Below are 18,311 nucleotides of genomic sequence, written 5' to 3' on the forward strand. Positions count from 1 at the left end.
CCAAACATCAAATTTCATTAAGATCCAATCACCCGCTCATAAGTTAAAAATACTTCATTTTTTCTATTCTTTCCGAATTAACCGGTCCCCCACTCCCCCCAGATGGTCAAATCGGGAAAATGACTATTTCTAATTTAGTCTGGTCCGGTCCCTGATGCGCTTGCCAAATTTCGTCGTCCTAGCTTACCTGGAAGTGCCTAAAGTAGCAAAACCGGGACTTTAGGTTTCCTCCCTCCAGTGTTATCAGATCCGGTCGGGATTTAAAATAAGAGCTCTGAGACAAAATATCATTCCAAATATCAAATTTCATTAAGATCCAATCACCCGCTCATAAGTTGAAAATACTTCATTTTTTCTATTTTTTTTGCGAATTAACCGGCCCCCCACTCCCCCCCCCTCAGATGGTCAAATCGAGAAAACGACTATTTCTAATTTAATCTGGTTCGGTCCCTGATACGCTTGCCTAATTTCATCGTCCTAGCTTACCTGGAAGTGCCTAAAGTAGCAAAACCGGGACCGACAGACAGACAGACCGACAGAATTGGCGATTGCTATATGTCACTTGGTTAATACCAAGTGCCATAAAAAACCATGAATGTTTTTGCCTCTTTTCGAATGTAAGCAGTGTTCTCATCTCAAAGGAGCGTCTTAATTTATAAGGGTTAAAACTTGTTTGATTTAAGTTAATTGTTAACACTTACAATGAAATACTAGAACTGTTGTGCATAGTATAACTTTGTCTCTTCGAAGTAAGTAGTTGAAAGAATCAATGACTTCTATACAGTATCACTCGTTATACCAAACATAAAGACTGATTTGACTCTTTCAGACTATCGGACGAGTCAAGTTGGGCTTTATACAAGGTTTTTGAAGCATGCAACAAGGTCGAATTCCCCCTAAAAAAAATGTGAGCTATTCTTAACATTCTAGTGCATACTGCTTTAGGATAGGATTCTAAGTGTGCAGACTGATTGATTTTTTTATCGTGCCTTTTTTCACATGGGTATGCAGGCACATATGGAAGAGGCTCTTTTGAGCCTAACCTCTCACAAAATGTCCAGAATCTTCAATTGTTCCATATTTTATGTTAAATTAGTCTCTTGTCTAGGTTTTTAAAGAGCTGGGTCCCGCAAGAGTAAATTTCTGTTCATGCTCCTCGTGCTGTGTAAATGCTTATATAAAAAATTAACTGCAATGTCTGAAGAAACAGGGGATAAGTAGGTAAAATTCTGTATTTTTTTGCTTTCTTTCGTTTGTGGTTAAAAATTTGAAACTGTCAAAACTATGAAATAAGTCTTCCTTTGTCAAAAGAGCTGTAGGCTCAATTAACAAATCTATCTTAAATCCTAACAGAAATTTGACAACCCTTTAAATGACACTGACTCTACTCTTTTTATTACGAAAGTGCACATATGCATAAAATTTGATAGTATGAACAGGGTTATCATCACTAAAAAAGAAGAAGCAATTAATTATGCATAAAGTAGGAAAATTAGCTGATCTTCAATCAGAGAAATGCGAGACTTGCCCAATTCCTGATATTCAATTTCGATTCCAGAAACAACTCGATTTTCCCTGTCCCGAAAAACCGTCCCACCGCTAATTTGTACTTTTTGGAGCTGGCCAAAACGCAGAGAATATTTTACGGAAACTGATTCTTCTGACAAAAAACGCTACATCATTCGATTTTGTAGTTAACGAGCGGTGAATTTGTAGAGTGCAGTTATCACTTGAATGGAAGAAAATTAAAACACTAAGGATTTCAAAGTAACAAAGCTGAGCAGGCTAAAAGACAATGAATCATTGGCAGCGTAATAGCGCTGCCTAAGTAAAGAACGATGTGGGCACAATGAATTATTTATTTCTTTGCATTTTCTGACCAAGGCCCTTCCTATAGAACGGGTTTTCGCAGAAACTTCGAAAGGGGCTCATTCTATTAAAAACTAGAAGCTCTAGTGTCCTTTTTAAGAGCCAAAGGTGATTAGAGGGTGGCAAGTCCCCCCTCCAGCCAATCCCATCATTTCCCTACGCACGTCTAACACAAATTCTGAGATAGCCATATTATTTAACAAAGTTGGAAGGTCCAGTAATTTGCCCTATCCTTCCCCAACACCCCCCACAGCCTTTAGGGCAGGGGCTATAAGTTATACTAGGTGCCCATTATTAACCTATAAGGTTTTTATGGAAGGTGTGGTATAAACTTAGGAGGGCCTCCTTCGATTGGAAAATCAGAAATTCTAGTTTTATTTTAAGAGTCAAAGGTAATCGAGGGCAACTAGCACCTTCCCCTTAAGCCCTCTTCTCACCAAACGCATCTGATTGAAATTGTGAGATATCCATTTTGTTAAAAATAACCCAAAGAACACATAAAATGCCTCTAGGGTTGACAAATCCCCAGAGCCCAGGGGCAAGTGTTGTAAGTTATGCTCCGAGGGTATGTAAGGTTTTCAGGGAATGGGTGGTCATATGAACTTTAGATGGGGTTCATTTGATTGGAAAAATCGGAAGTTCTAGTGCCCTCTCTCAGAGCCAAAAATGATTGGATGGCGGCCCCCCCCCCAACGCTCATCATTTTCTAAAACACATCCAATCACAATTTTGAGACAGCTATTTTTTTAACATTGTTGAAGGATCCAGTAATTATGCCTTTGGGGATGCCAAATCCCCCACAGCCACCAGGAAAGGGTTGTAAGTTAGACAATTCGTTCATTGTTTACGCATTGTATATGTTATTGAAAAAGGTGAGCATGTTTGACCTTTATTTTTCAAAAAGACGAAGCGTATTCAGTGAGTCTTTTTGGAGAATGCTTAGGAGATTGTTGAACTAAATTACTACACGTTATGTGCATACGGGTTGTCAAAAGGGCGTACCTCAGGAAAGACAAGTACATTAATTTAGAACTTTCAGGAAATGATGCGCGAGATTATCAATTGACCCAAAAAGACGATATTTGCATGCTACTACTACCACTACTATTAGTGCTATCACAACTACTACTTCTACCACTAAATCCACTGCTTACGTAGCGAGTGCTACCAAGGCTGAGGATATTTAAATAAACATCTAAGGTAACGTAGGAGGGAAAATTGAACTAAATCATTGCATACAGATTGCTGGAAAGGCGTATCGGCAATATTTTTGGAACCCTTTTTAAGAGTCAAGGGTGACTGGAGGGCAGCAAGCCCCTCCCAACCAAGCCTATCATTTCTCCAAACACATCCAACAAAATTTTGAGATAGCCATATTGTTCAACACAGTTGAAAAGTCCAGTAATTTGGCCTAGGGGGTGACCCCCCCGACATCCCTCAGGGCAGGGGCCTTAAGTTATACTAGGTGCCCATTATCAACATTAAAGGTTTTTACAAAAGGTGTGGTCGTATAAACTTAGGACGGGCTAATTCGACTGGGAATCAGAAGTTCTAGTTTCATTTTAAGAGTCAAAGTGATGGAGGGCGCCTAGCACCTTCCCCCTGAAGCCCTATTCTCCCCACACGCATCTGATTGAAATCGTGAGATGGTCGTTTCGTTAAAAATAACCTAAAGAACACAACAATGCCTCCAAGGTTGACAAAACCCCTAGAGCCCAGGCGCAAGTGTTGTAAGTTATGCCCCAGGGGCATAAAAGGTTTTTATGGAATGGGTGGTCGTACGAACTTTAGATGGAGTTCATTTGATTGGAAAAATTGGAAGTTCTAGTGCCCTTTTTAAAAGCCAAAAGTGATTGGAAAGCAGCCCCCCCCCCCACACACACACACTTATCATTTCCTAAAACACGTCCAATCACAGTTTTGAGACAGCTATTTTTTCAACATTGTTGAAAGATCCAGTAATTATGCCTTTGGGGATGTCAAGTCCCCCACAGTCATCAGGCAAGGTTGTAAGTTAGGCAATTCGTTCATTGTTTACACATTGTATATGTTATTGAGAAAGATGAAGAATATCCAAAAGCAGTGATTTTCACAGTGCCTCTCATAGATTAAATTTAGTTGTCAATGACCTAAATATTGTACCAGAGATTAAGAACAAAATAGGCACAAAAAACAAGGTATCTGATTCTTCAGGGAGAGCACTCTTCGAAGGAAAAAGATCCCAAAAATTCATGTTTTGAGTGAAACAAGGTGGTCTGAGAAGCACAAATGCATATTCAACTTTTCAAACAATTTCATAGCCATCAAGGAATGAAATTGTTTAGGGATTACAAAATTCGTGATTATGTTGTCAACTCCAATCACACTCATGTGGTTCACAACAGAGACTGTCGCTAATAGGGTAAATGTGATTTTTAGCGGAACCCGTCAATGCTGACAAAATTTTCTACCACCCTTGTGTTTTTTTATATTTCTGTTTTTGTTGGTTTTGAATGCACAATAAGGTGCTCTCTAATGAAAATAATAAAGTATATACGGATATTCAAGGATATAAAGTATTTTTCATAGCCCCCACCCCTCCCCCTAAAATTCAATTTATGGGCGCCAATGAGAGGTCATAAGGGAACACCGAAATGAAATTGAAACTTGTTGGGAGGGTTTATGAGTGAAGGTGTGAATAGATAGGTTGAAGGAGGAGCATGTGCAGCTATGTTGGCCTCAGGGGGCTTGGCACTTTCTCACCGGACTTGAAATGAAAGGAGCATGGAGGGCTATATATCTCGATTTAACCTTATTTGACAAGCATAGTCGTCATCAGGAATATTTACACTTCAGATTGAAGAATGGGGGCAAATACGTTATGCAAGATAACATTTGTTTGATGTCGAGTAAAAGCTCCGGAGGTGTTTAATGTCACGTCCCTTTTTAACAGCTATCTGATGATGATTAGTCTGGTCACTGTCAACAAGAGTGCCACGAAGGAAAAGTAGGGCATCATGTGTCATTGATTAAGTAAAATCTTGTGAAAAATCATTTTCACTCCAAAGTGCGGATATTATGTCAAAAATAGTTCTCCCCACTCATGATAAGTATTTGTTCCCAGGCTTAACTTTTAATAGTGTCATTATAAAAAAAACCGGGGACGATACAATAATAACGGTATTCATTTATGTTCTACAAAATAAGGGAACTCCTTTTCTCTTCATAAAAAAAAACCGTCATAAACAATCTTACCCTACAGTATCTAAACAAAATAAAATGGACACAATAATAGCTTTAGAGAAAAGATTTATTTTATTATAGACCATTACGGTATCGATTTTCTCTTTTTCTTCTTTTCTTTATCCAAATCCATTTCGACGCCACTATCGTCTAGCGCTAACTTATCAACTAGTACACTTTCACTTAAATCGGCCTTACTTTTCTTTTTTTTCTTTTTTACCAGTATTTCAATTATTTCCGATCCTACTACATCACATTCCTCTTTAACTTGTTTTGTCTTTTGTCTTTTCTGCTCAGGTTCTTCAAAACCCCTAGAACTTTCATTATTTTTGGAAAGGCAAAAATCTTTATTATTATCCAAGTCACATAGTTGTTCAAAAATATTTTTCTTCTTCCAGGATGGCTTTGCAGGAGAACCTGATGATTTTTTAATAGTTTTTTCGGTTTGACTCCTTCCATTTTGAAGCTCTATTTCAGTGTTTCCCTCTTTTCTCTTTTTCAATTTTGGAACATTCAATTCTTCTGTTATAGCAACAGATCGTGACCTTTTCCTCGGTATGCTTTCTTGCATCTTCGTTTTCTCAATTTTTGTAATTTCCGGCTCGGTCTTTCCTTTGGTAAGTAACTGTGGTGGCTTAAAGGCTTTACGGAGTATTCTCATCACTTCCTCTTCTGTGAAATGTCTACTAGCTTTTGGTTCGTTTTTAGGCTTAAATTTACCGTGAGGAATTGTATAGCCGCTTGGTGGGTCACTGAAAGTGAAATCAAATTTACCAGTTGAATATTATAATAAAAGGATTTTAGAAAAACCATGACCATATTTTTCTTTTTTTAGACGTTATCGCTTATACGAAAAAAATCTCGCTAGACGTTACGAAAAAAATCATATCAATTACATATTGCCCATTAGGCTTTGATAAGCCTTTCATATCTTTCCTAAAGTTGCATAATTGCCCGCTAACTGAAGGATATGCCTCAATTCTTTTTGTTGAAAGAAAAAGAAAAAAAGAAAAAAAATGTTTCAAATGCATGCTATCAGGGCCGAAGGCTATTTTGCAAGTTTAAAATACGGCATCATTATGGCACAACTTTTTCAGAAACGATAAAATAAGCTTGAATATGACCAAGTGATCATAATAGCTAATACCATTTCTTATTTTTAAAAATTTATAATAAATCAATAGAACATATCAAACTGTAGTTACCCACTTTAAGAGCTTTCTCTATCTTTTTTTTCCCTAATAAATTGGAGCAATAGCAAAATTTGAGCAAAACAAGGTGTCTTACAGAAAAAAAATATTAAAAGATGACAAAAGCCTGCGTTCTATTTCAAATAACAGAATGATTCATAATAACGATAAACTTGTTTTTTTCAAAAAGACAGAAAATAAAAGAAAAAATAACACTTGGATTTTTATTTTGACGCTCTAGGTATGCACATCTTTGTGAAACTGATCATGTAAAGAACAAAATATCTTTTAGCCTATCAAGGAGATATAGCACACTTAAAAAAATGAAATAATTTTAGCAGCATTGAGCGGTCACATTTTTGTTGCGTTAGGTGGTCAATATTTTGAGATTCAAAACTTCTTTTAGTTTCAATAATCGAAATAATTGATCTTCTTAATCGATTTGAAGTTAGTTCTTTAAACTACAGTAATAAATAATTACAAAGATATTACTATAGTTTCACTAATATTTATGATGGCTGCAAAATAAGTTAGTTTTGTATTCTAGCCAAATGATGTGCAATTTTTAGTTTACATGAGAGAAAAAAACTACGTTTGGTCAATTCAAACTTGGTTCTTTAAAATACAGTCACACATAATTACTAAGATACTACTCTAATCCAACTGATTCTCATTCTCACAACAAAATACTTCAGTTTTGTATGCTAGTCATAAATACAAAGTTATAAAAATAATTATTTTGCTTGATTGCGGTTAACCTTGCCCTTTAAACTAGGGTCACGAACAAAAAACAATTCTTTTTGAATTATGACAATTCAACGAAAAGTGAGCGACACGTAACAGTGTCTAGTTGATACAAACTCAAAACCAATAAACATTTAAATGTATTTGAATACACTTAAACAGCAAGACAACATTGCACTTACTCGTATCTCTTGTATTTTTGAAAAAACTCCCATACGAAAGAACCCCCATAAACAGGGAGAGGGGTCTCCCTCAAGATTGGTCCAAGTGTCTCCATCACAGAAAAACTATAGCCTAAGATGGAACTTTATCAAATTTCTGATACTCCCCTCAGAAAAGACCCCTGACATATCCCCCCTTAATTTTCGAACTTGTACGCACCTATAGTCAAATACATAGTCAAAATAATAAAATTGAATGTGTCAAGCAACAATTAACTTCTGGGAGACCCATCGACTCTATTTATCTTCACGTGGTCAAACCAGTACAGCTACTGCTTCCAGACTTTGTTGAATTTGATGCTAGTACACATCATCCTTTCGTGTGCTGTGCTACTTCATTCGTCTTGCGGTCAGTATACTTGATTCCAGTAATGAAACAGAGATATATCATCTCAAAAGTCAGTAGTTCTCTCTCGTCTTTAGTTTTGAGAATCCAGGTTTCGTATAGGCACCTGACAATGGAGATAATCAGGGTGTCGAGCTGGTGCATTTTTAGTTTATTTTAAATAGATGATGATTATTCCACAGACTGTCCAGTCGTCGGAGCTGACAAGCGAAAGCTGTCACTTTATATAAGAGCTGTGACAACTATTTATGGACATGAATCTCCGGAGATAAAAGAAGTGGTTGACTGTTTCAACCTGTAGTCCAACCATGAAAATAATGGCGGGATGATTTATTTCATTTTTGGTGGTCGTCAAAATCTTCTTTTGACCATGCAAAACGGCTTGGTGGTTTCATAGGATTCCTTTGCCTGTAATTGGAGTTCCTGTGCCGAATTTACAAGGTGAAATACATTTTTAGAGTAATCAAGCTTGTGAGTAATCAATCCTCCTATTTTTGCATCATTTTCTGACTGTTTAAGCGACACAATGGGATTTAAAAAGAGATTGAAAACGGGTGGTGACGAAATACAACTTGCGCAGCGTTACCGCGATTCACCGATTGCCGTGCTGTTAATTAGATATTAATCGATCGAAGTTTCACATGTGACGTACAACTTAGAAAAAAGCATGATATCTACCGCATACACTTTTATGGGAAACCATCATCTTGACTTGAGATAAATAAGAAGGAACTGGCCGTGACTCGTCTTAGAAAGCAATGTGGTCTGTAAAGTTTTTCTTAACAATTAAATGGGTATTATCCACGCAGCTGGTCTAATAGCCAAATCAGCGGGATATTATCAACTAATTGAGGGAGGAATGGATCTAATAAGTGAAACCTTACTATGAGCATGAATATGCTGATAGTTTAATTTTTTTTTACGATTTTCTGGGTTGGGGGCTTACTGTATTAACATCCCAAATTAAATTTAATGGTCGTTAACTAAGAATTTTAAAAATACTTACTTTTCAAATCTAGCATAAAGGATCGGGACAGGTTTAAAATTATTGGTCTGAAAACGCAAGTTGTCTGTGCCTGGTGTGAAATCAGCAAGGGGCTTGCAATTACCATATCCTAGAAGGACAAATTTAGCAATATCACCGTTTTCCACTATACTTCCTTGCCAAGTATCATCACTAGCCCCATCTGGTTTGAGGATTTTGATAGCCAAGTCCAAATAGGTAAACACCTTATTTCTTGCATCCCAGCATTGACCTGTAAAATAACAATAATGTAGTAATAGTGTAAGAGTCGGGTTTAATAACTTTAACTGAAAATGATGACAAAATCTTTTCAGTTTCAGGAGGAAAACTGAATGTATGAAGCCACAGAAATCAAAGTTTAGAGCACACAAGAACAGCAAAATGTACACCCTTAAACTTACAAGGAAGGAGGATGAATAACACTTAGAACAGCTTGAAATTATCTAACCAATGTTATTGACAAAGTAAGCAAATAAAATTAGTCATATGCAACTTTCGAGCTTACTTCTGTGCATGATACGTATCTTATAGCAAGCAAGATAGCAAGATATCTTATAGCAAGTTTATAGCCGTATGTTTTTTTTTATTTAACGTATGGATTCGGAATAAAAACTAAAATTTCGATACACTGTTCCTGGAAACACTTACGTCAATTAAAACCTATATTCTAGAAATTCTACATCAGATACTACAACATTTCCTTTTTGAGAATAGGAATGAAAAAGAAGTTTCAAGTCAACAAAGGAAATTAGTGGTCACACTTAACTTTATCGAGGTTACTTTGCACGAAAACAGTATAAAATGAGGAATATTTGTCAATTTCTGTTATATGCAGGGCCATCAGCAGAGGGGACAGGATGAACCGTTACTCTAGGACCAGAAAATTATGGCTTAGAGAGATACATTCCGAAATTTGAATGATGAATGAAATTATGATAATTAATTCCGCGATCAAAAATCCGTCATAGTCCAGCCTTTCCGTCTTATACTCATGTGCATATTTACCCTCCTTGTCTCATTTATCCTTTTACGGGATTCGGAGATTGCAAGGCTTCAATTTTATTACTGAAAGACCCTTGTAGATTGAAATTATTTAGAAAAATAACGCTTTCATAATAGTGATAAAAACAAGAAAAAATGAAAGAAAGAGAATTGCAATACTGCTAATTTTTACACTATTTACTTAAAATGGAATCAAACATTAATCAATTGTTCAACTATATCGTGACGCAGTTAAACGCTTTTTTGATTTCAATTCGGGAGAGGAAATTTTCATGCGGCTAACACTTTTACAGGGTCACAAAAACATAAATAACAAGTTACGCTTTAGATTTCGATCGACTTCATTTTTGTTTTGCCCCTAATTTTAAATAAATGTTGGTTGTATACACTTCATTAATCCTTCACTCTAGAGCCGATGTTTGAGATAAATCTGATTTAGCTCCGTATATGTTTTTAAGTATAGCGCAAAGTTATCCACCAATTCCCTAAAAAAAAAGACTAATAACTCCAATCTCCTCCATAATGACTTCCTTAGGCCCAGTACTTATCTCCAAACTCCCAGCAGAAAGTCTGCACATGAAACAGCCTCAAAAAAATATAGGACGCTAAAGTCATTAGGGACATTAGGTGCCAAATACATTATCAGTTTTGAGACTAATCCCATGGTATCAACACATCTGTTTATACCGATCTCAGAATATATTTGAGCTGGAGTGGCTTCTTCTGTCTTGCTGAAACTAGATCTTCATTTTAAGCAGCCACGAACAAGTTTTTTTTTTTTTTTAGTAAGGTTTAGATAGCATACCGTGAAATGGAGGAACTGAAAAAAGGAGATACACACGTGCGTGGGCGGTTTTTTTTTAGCCCACAGTTTTTTTTTTAGCCCACGGAGCCCACGTTTTTTTTAGGTTAATCTGTATCTAAAGAAGCACTTTTATTTGACTAACGCATAGTGTTAACAAGAAACCCATGACAGCGGAACCAGGAAAAAGCATCCGCTGAACAAAATGTGCCAATATTCAAATCATTTATAAAAAAAAGATTATTTTTTTAATACCAAGTGCCATAAAAATGAAAAAAATAGTAGCTCATTACATACACACTTATATCGCTCCATGTCCCTCCCATAAAGAATCCTCTTAGTTCGATCCAGATCTCCAGATTTATCCAGATCTCTTAGCCAAGAATCCTCTGCACATTTACAATATACATTTCTTTATTTTCCAACAAATCCAAAAAGTTTCCAATGACCGTAATTTGCGCTTTGCTTACAACAGCTTTTAATCAGAGCAATGTTTTTAGTTCCACAATAACAACAACACAACAACAACAAAATACATCTCAATGCTAATCAATGTTTATAAAAAAGAGTGATGCAACCTGTTCCCTTCCCTCTTAAAATCTTAGGCGGATTAGAGTTTAATCCGCATTGCATTGAAAACGGTATGTATTCTGAACAATATGGCTTTTAGTTGTCGAAACACTAACAAAACCAAAAGAAATAAAATCCCCATAATCGCAAAGATTATAGAAAAAACTAATGCAAGTAGACTGACTGTCTAAAAAACAATGATATTTATTCCTGGAAGCCTCAACAACTTTGGATTTTTTTAACCGTTATAGAAGAAAAAAAATGTTTAAAATGTTTTATTTTCAGTAAAGCGCAAACAACGCACTGCCTATTAGAAGGCTTAGAGGCCCTCCTTCTGTTTCAGGTAATTTTTACTAACTTTAAGTTTGAATTGATTATTTATTGTGATTACTGTTCGTTTTGTGTCTCATTTGTTAGTTGATAGAGATTTCTATTCGTTTAAAGTTTGAATTATTATTTGAATTTATTCGCACTCTTCTTTGTTTTAGTGAGGCTCTTTACTTCTCTTTGAAAAACTCCTTTTTGGATTTTTTTTTTTTAATCAATCTCAGCTCGTTTTCAACTGACAATGTTTTTTTAATTGGTTAATAAAGGCAATATTTGTACTTATCTTTATGTTTTTCTCCTTAAGAATTAAGATTTTGGCTTTCTATTCATATTTTGGACAAATTTTGCAATGGATTTTGATGATAGTTTTAGATGGACGGGTAGAAGATGGTTTGGATGGGTTTAGATAGTTTAAATCATAGAAATATGGACAGATAGGTAGAGGGAATACAAATCAAATAATGAACTAAAAATCAGCATAGTATTAGGGTTTCTATAGAGCCGAAGCTATCCTGACCACCATCCTGTTACAACCTTGATAATGGACTATTATTGATCAACCATCTATTGTAAACATATTATTGCGTGATGTTTTTTAACTGCTCGTTTCTTTAAATTTAACTTATTTTGAGCTCATTTATCAAAATGAGCTTTTTTGTGGCTTATAAATAAAATTGGTCAGTAATCAAAGAAATAAATGCAATGCATTGGCTTATCTATGACAGGTTGAGGCTCCCTTGGTTTGAAATCTTTAATTGAAATTTCTTAAAAGACATGTTATTGTTATTAACACCCCCCCTCCTAGTCCACCAAATCGAAGTTCAAAATCCCTTCAAGTTCAATATTCCATCATAGTTTCAGCTGGTTCTCTTCAGCCATTAATCTATACCCTTAGCAGCTTTAAAATACTACAAATACGTACTTTTGGCAACCTAGACACACACAGTATTTTTCATTCAATTTAACATGCCAAAAAAGCTTCAATTTAATACCCTAAGTGGTTATTGAAATATTGTAGATACGCTACATGGACAACCTGGATATACACTATGTTTTTTGCTTTAATTCAAAATCTCCCTCAATATTCCCTGAAAGCCTCAACTTAATACCCTTAGCAGTTCTTGAAATGTTCTAGATAAGCCCTTTTGAAAACCTGGATGAACATAGTACCTTTTGATTCAATTCAACATATCCCTCAGCATTCCTAGAAAATTTTTAACTTAATACCTTTAGCTGCTTCTTAGTTACTGCAGATACACCCCTTTGACTCATTAGATGGGCATATCGTCTCTTCATTTAGTTTAACACCCCGTCATCACGCCCTGGAAGTTTCAACTTTATGCCCTTTGCCGTTCCTGATATATCGCAGATATGCCCTTTGATAACTTGAATGCATACAGTGTCTTTTGATTTAATTCACCACACACTTCAACATACCCTGACAGTTTCAATTGAATACCCTCAGCCCTTCCTAAGATATTACAGATATGCCCTTTTGACAACCTGGATGCACATAGTGTCATTTTTTTCTTTCAACATCTACCCCAACATTCCCTGAAAGGTCCACATTCATACCGTTAGCCTTTACGGACGCTCAGGATCAAATATGCCCATCTTTTCAGTAACAAAACCTATATGTGAACAATGTGCAACTAGTATAATTTACAAACCTCGCCATAAGGATTACTAGTTTAAGCAATATTATTATTGCTCTATAATCTGAATTCTAGAAGGAACCTTTAATTGAGGGATTTTTTCTTCCGAATCTAGATTCTTGGCAGGGACTTTTTTTTATTGTTAATCAAATTTTACTGTGCCCAACACGAGCTAGCTAACTCCGTAGCAAAGAAGATGACACATATGTATGAACTAAGGTTTTAGAGTTTTTGGAAATTACACATTTTTTAGTGAAATCAAACTTTTCGAACGAAAAATTACATGAAGTCCATAGATGAATTCTGGCCAAAGCCTTAGTTTCACAAGATTTCTCCCTCGAAGTTCTGCCTAACAGACCCGTATATTAGATTTTAGCTGACTTTTTGCTCAAACATTCCGAAAATGTATGAAAAGCATAACAAAATTAAACTACATTAAAGCAGGGGGAGAGGAATTGTACCCCCTGCCCGTGAATCTGTCAATGCATACCTCTAGAGGTGAATTCACAAACTTCGAGTGTAAACAGTTTTTTACCTTCTATAGTCATTCCTGGGGTTGGTCTGAAAACAACAACATTACAATGGAGTTTTGCTCCCCATACACCACCATATAATGGGACTAAATCAGGATCTGCAGAAATTACTCGAATAAGAAAAGGAAATCCTCCAAGCCTGAAAGAATGCACGAAAAATTGGTAACCATCATCAACACTTCAAGCAATGACACGCTGGCCTCTCAAATATTCCAAAATTTCATTCATTCCATCAACACTTTTACCTAGAATACTCGGATCGTCTGCACATTAGTAAATTCAGAAGAATTTGACTCCCCCATTCAATATCCTACTTTCCCACAGCCCTTGACATATTCCTTATGACGAAGTCAAAACAATACATTTAAACGGTAAAAAACACAACCATGATTAAAATATATTTTTCCCTTTTTAGTCCATTTGTAAAATGTGGTTTTTTAAAAGTTTTTTTTTTCATAAAGTATTCAATTAACTCGTTTTGGTCTCCGAATCCGGATTCTCCAGATTAAGAATGATCCAGAGAATGGTGCATAATGCTCCGGACCCGGAATCTCTCCAGATTTGGATACGGAAAGATCCAAATATACCAGCATATTTGAATGCTAGGCAAAAAAAAGCTGTATACAAATTTTGAGCCAAATCTGATGAGAGGAAGAATCGAAATAAGCATTTCAAATTTTGAAATCTCAAAAGGCGGTAAAAGGAAAAAGACCCATCAAACGAACACTTCACCTCGATAGAGCAAGGCGACTCCAGCATTAACAAAGGAAAGAATTTAAACCGTAAGAATTTAAAAAAGGAAAAAATACGCAGTTAAAAGAAAGTAAAAAAAACACAAGTAATACACACAATAGCTACTCCATTTTAAAAGTGCAGAAATAGGATATACACTAGATCAACTACTCCTAACAACAAAACAAAAGCAGTTGAAAATAAGATAATAAAAGATATATATATATATATATATATATATATATATATATATATATATATATATATATATATCTTCTATCTATATAAAAATAAGTTGTCTGTCTGTGGATGTGTGGATGGATCAGGTGACGTCACCTTAAAAAACTGGATCAGGTGACGTCAAAACTGAAAAAACTAAAAAAAGGCAAAAACTACAAAAAAAACTAAAAACTAATAAAAAAAATAAAAAAGCTAAAAAACTAAAAAAACTATAAAGGTAAAAACCAATAAAAAACTAAAAAAAAAACTGAAAAAACTAAAAAAAGGCAAAAACTACAAAAAAAAACTAAAAACTAATAAAAAAAGTAAAAAAGCTAAAAAACTAAAAAAACTAAAAAAACTAAAAAAAGGTAAAAAACTAAAAAAAATAAAAAATAAAAAAAAACTAAAAAAAAGGAAAAAACTGAAAAATAAGCTAAAATAAAGGTAAAAACCAATAAAAAACTAAAAAAAAAAGGAAAAAACTAATAAATGACGACACTCAAAGAGAAAGCGACCAGGACAAAAGGAATGTTCGATTAGCAATCAACAAAGCACCGGGACACAGGGAGTATAAATGACGACCAGGACATAAGTAAAAAAAAAAAAACTATCTATATATATAAAAATAAGTTGTCTGTGGATCTGTGGATCGTGGATCAGGTGACGTCACCTGAAAAAACTGGATCAGGTGACGTCAAAACTGAAAAAACTAAAAAAAGGCAAAAACTACAAAAAAAACTAAAAACTAATAAAAAAAATAAAAAAGCTAAAAAACTAAAAAAACTAAAAAAAGGCAAAAACTACAAAAAAACTAAAAACTAATAAAAAAGCTAAAAAACTAAAAAAACTAAAAAAAAGGCAAAAACTACAAAAAAACTAAAAACTAATAAAAAAAATAAAAAAGCTAAAAAACTAAAAAAACTAAAAAAACTAAAAAAAGGTAAAAAACTAAAAAAACTAAAAACTAAAAAAAACTAAAAAAGGTAAAAACTAAAAGAACTAAAAAAGAAAAAAATAAATGACGACACTCAAAGAGAAAGCGACCAGGACAAAAGGAATGTTCGATTAGCAATCAACAAAGCACCGGGACACAGGGAGTATAAATGACGACCAGGACACAAGTAAAAAAAAAAATTAACAAAACTAAAAAGAAGGTAAAAACTACAAAAAAACTAAAAAGAAAAAAAAACTAAAAACTAATAAAAAAACTAAAAAATCTAAAAATCTAAATAAACTAAAAAAGAAAAAAAAGGAAAAAAATAAAGGAGAAAAACAAAACTAAAAAACGAATGTATATACAGACCGGTACACCGGGATACAAATGACGACCGGGACACAGGGAATATAAATGACGACCGGGACACAGGGACACAACTACAACGGGGACACCGGGGGAAACAGGGGGATATAAATGACGACCGGGACAAAAAAACTAAAAAGAAAAAAAAACTAAAAAATCTAAAAATCTAAATAAGCTAAAAAAGAAAAAAAAGGAAAAAAATAAAGGAGAAAAAATAAACTAAAAAACGAATGTATATACAGACCGGGACACCGGGATACAAATGACGACCGGGACCCGGGACACAGGGAATATAAATGACGACCGGGACACAGGGACACAACTACAACGGGGACACCGGGGGAAACAGGGGGATGTAAATGACGACCGGGACACCGGGACAGGGAATGGTCGATTAGCAATCACCATCAACAAAGCTCAAGGGCAATCATTAGAATCATGAGGTATAGATCTGAATACAGATTGTTTTCCCATGGACCATTATATGTTGCATGTTCAAGAGTCGGTAAACCTGACAATCTATTTATATGCAAAGACAATGGGACAGCAAAGAATGTTGTATATTCGCAAGTTTTACGTAGTTAAAACCATATATATATATATCTATCTATATTCACAGGTGGGACATAGGGACACAACTACAATGGCGCGTAACTATTATGGCGCGTAACGACTTACGCGCGCGGGGGGGCTTGGGGGGGGCGCGAAGCGCCCCCACCAACTAGGTGTTGGGGTGGCGCGAAGCGCCACCCCAACAGCTAGTATATATATATATATATATATATATATATATAAATATATATTCTTCTGAACCGTCTCAATGCTATCAGGAGCATGATCAAATGTTCAAACGAGGCAAGTTTTCACCCTGAAATGGGCTGCAGTGACTAAATTCTTAACAAAACAATAGATCTTTGAGCACCAATAAATACAAATGCTGATTATTTTAGACATCTATGACAATTTCAAAAACGCTTCGACTTGATCATCAGAGATGACATATCAGTTGCAATACAAATAGGTGGTATAATGACGAAACTAATAGGCCTCATAAAAAAAAAAAAAAAATTGCTGTCACGCAAGTGCCTCACCAAAGGCAAAAAGAAATTTATTCTCTCTTTTTGATAACGTCATAAGAGTGAGACACGAATGTATCCTATCATTTATATTAATCAGTTGCATCATTGAATCGGAACTGAAGCATACCATACATACTGCTATAGGTATCAACATTAGTCCTGACTTCTGTATTAGCAGCCTTGAAAAGCAGGCAACATTAGAAAGTAAATTACTTAGCAAAATGAAACTTATCAGACTAGGAGATGCTGCAGAGGCTTTAAAAGAAGAGCTCAGTGGTTTTAAGAATGAGAGAGGATATTGTCAGCCAAATTTTCACTCTAAGATTAACAATTGAGAAGTGTACGAATCATCAGACCCCTTTAGTCCTCAGTTTTGCAGATAATGACTAGGCATTTAACTTAGCTAATAGAAAACTTTCAAGAAGGCCATGTCCTTCCATGGTACATTAATTATTATTGCAATGTGCGAGAATAGCCTACTATTACTACAGTTAAGGCAGGAAGTGAGATTAGTAATTGGTTTGGCAGGGAATTAGGACTTAAACTGGGTTGCTTCCTATCTCTGTTTATATAGGATTAATTCGATAGACTTTGCTTTAAAGAACACGCTAAAGCCGTGAACATGACCACAAATTGGAAGGTAAAACTCTCCTAGACTATATTATACCTAGGTAAAAATGTTAGCAAAATCTATGAATTTTTGAAGATTTTGAGATTTTTGAATATGGTGCTATGCTTACTACTCCTGGAAAATTCACTCCTTGGACAGTCCTCCCGGAAAGGAAATTTGTCAGGTGGAGGGAAAATTTTCCAAGGGGAGAACCAGCCATACTTTCTAAGAATACACTTGAGAATCAATGTTAAGAAGACTATGTTGCCTAGAATAGGAAAAAATGAGAGTGAAAAGCTTATGTTTGGTAACGAGAAAATCGATCAAGTATATATCTTCACTTACCAGGATAATATTATTAGTAAAGATGGTGGATATAGCGAAGGTATAAAAAGGTAGATTATTCCAAAACTCCTTTTTTTCATTATTTTGTATGTCATACTTTCTTTATGGCTGCTCAGTTATACGTGTGGGGGAATTTCCCAAAGAGGCGGGGGGTTCCGGTGGCGAATTTCCTGCGGGAGGAATATTCCAGAACCATAAGAGTAGACTTAAGGGGGACGAACCCCCTCATATACGTAATAGTTTCTGTTCGTTTAAGTTTTAATGTTACTCCTTACTTTGATTTGAAAAAAACTTGCTTTTTGTAAATTTAATTTCTGATCATTTTTTAAGTAATGCTAGGAAACACAGCACCCTCTTCATGGAAATTATCTTCCCCCATGAAGAATTCCACATGGAAAAATCCTCCCACGCAACCCTCTACCCGACCCCCCTCCCCCATACCAGAAAACATCCCACTGAAAACGTCTATATGCTACTCAATAACCAATATTAGGCTATATGTAGACAATGGGCAGTTA

At 35.3% G+C, this 18,311-nt stretch overlaps 1 protein-coding gene across 2 annotated transcripts in view; it reads right to left on the bottom strand.

Annotated features, from left to right (window-relative positions):
• Nucleotides 1-5,140: 5,140 nt before the first annotated feature.
• LOC136038695 (uncharacterized) overlaps nucleotides 5,141-18,311 on the bottom strand; it is a 36,841-nt gene continuing 23,670 nt past the window's right edge. For both annotated transcript variants that reach the window (XM_065721995.1, XM_065721994.1), the window contains exons 3-5: nucleotides 13,508-13,644; nucleotides 8,599-8,848; nucleotides 5,141-5,843 (exon numbers count right to left, since the gene is read on the bottom strand). In XM_065721995.1, the coding sequence (XP_065578067.1) occupies nucleotides 5,177-5,843; nucleotides 8,599-8,848; nucleotides 13,508-13,644 (1,054 nt within the window). In that variant the 3' untranslated portion in view covers nucleotides 5,141-5,176. The remainder of the gene's footprint in view (nucleotides 5,844-8,598; nucleotides 8,849-13,507; nucleotides 13,645-18,311) is intronic.

The sequence above is a fragment of the Artemia franciscana genome, chromosome 18 (assembly GCF_032884065.1).
Source record: "Artemia franciscana chromosome 18, ASM3288406v1, whole genome shotgun sequence".
Classification (NCBI taxonomy): Eukaryota; Metazoa; Arthropoda; class Branchiopoda; order Anostraca; family Artemiidae; genus Artemia; species Artemia franciscana.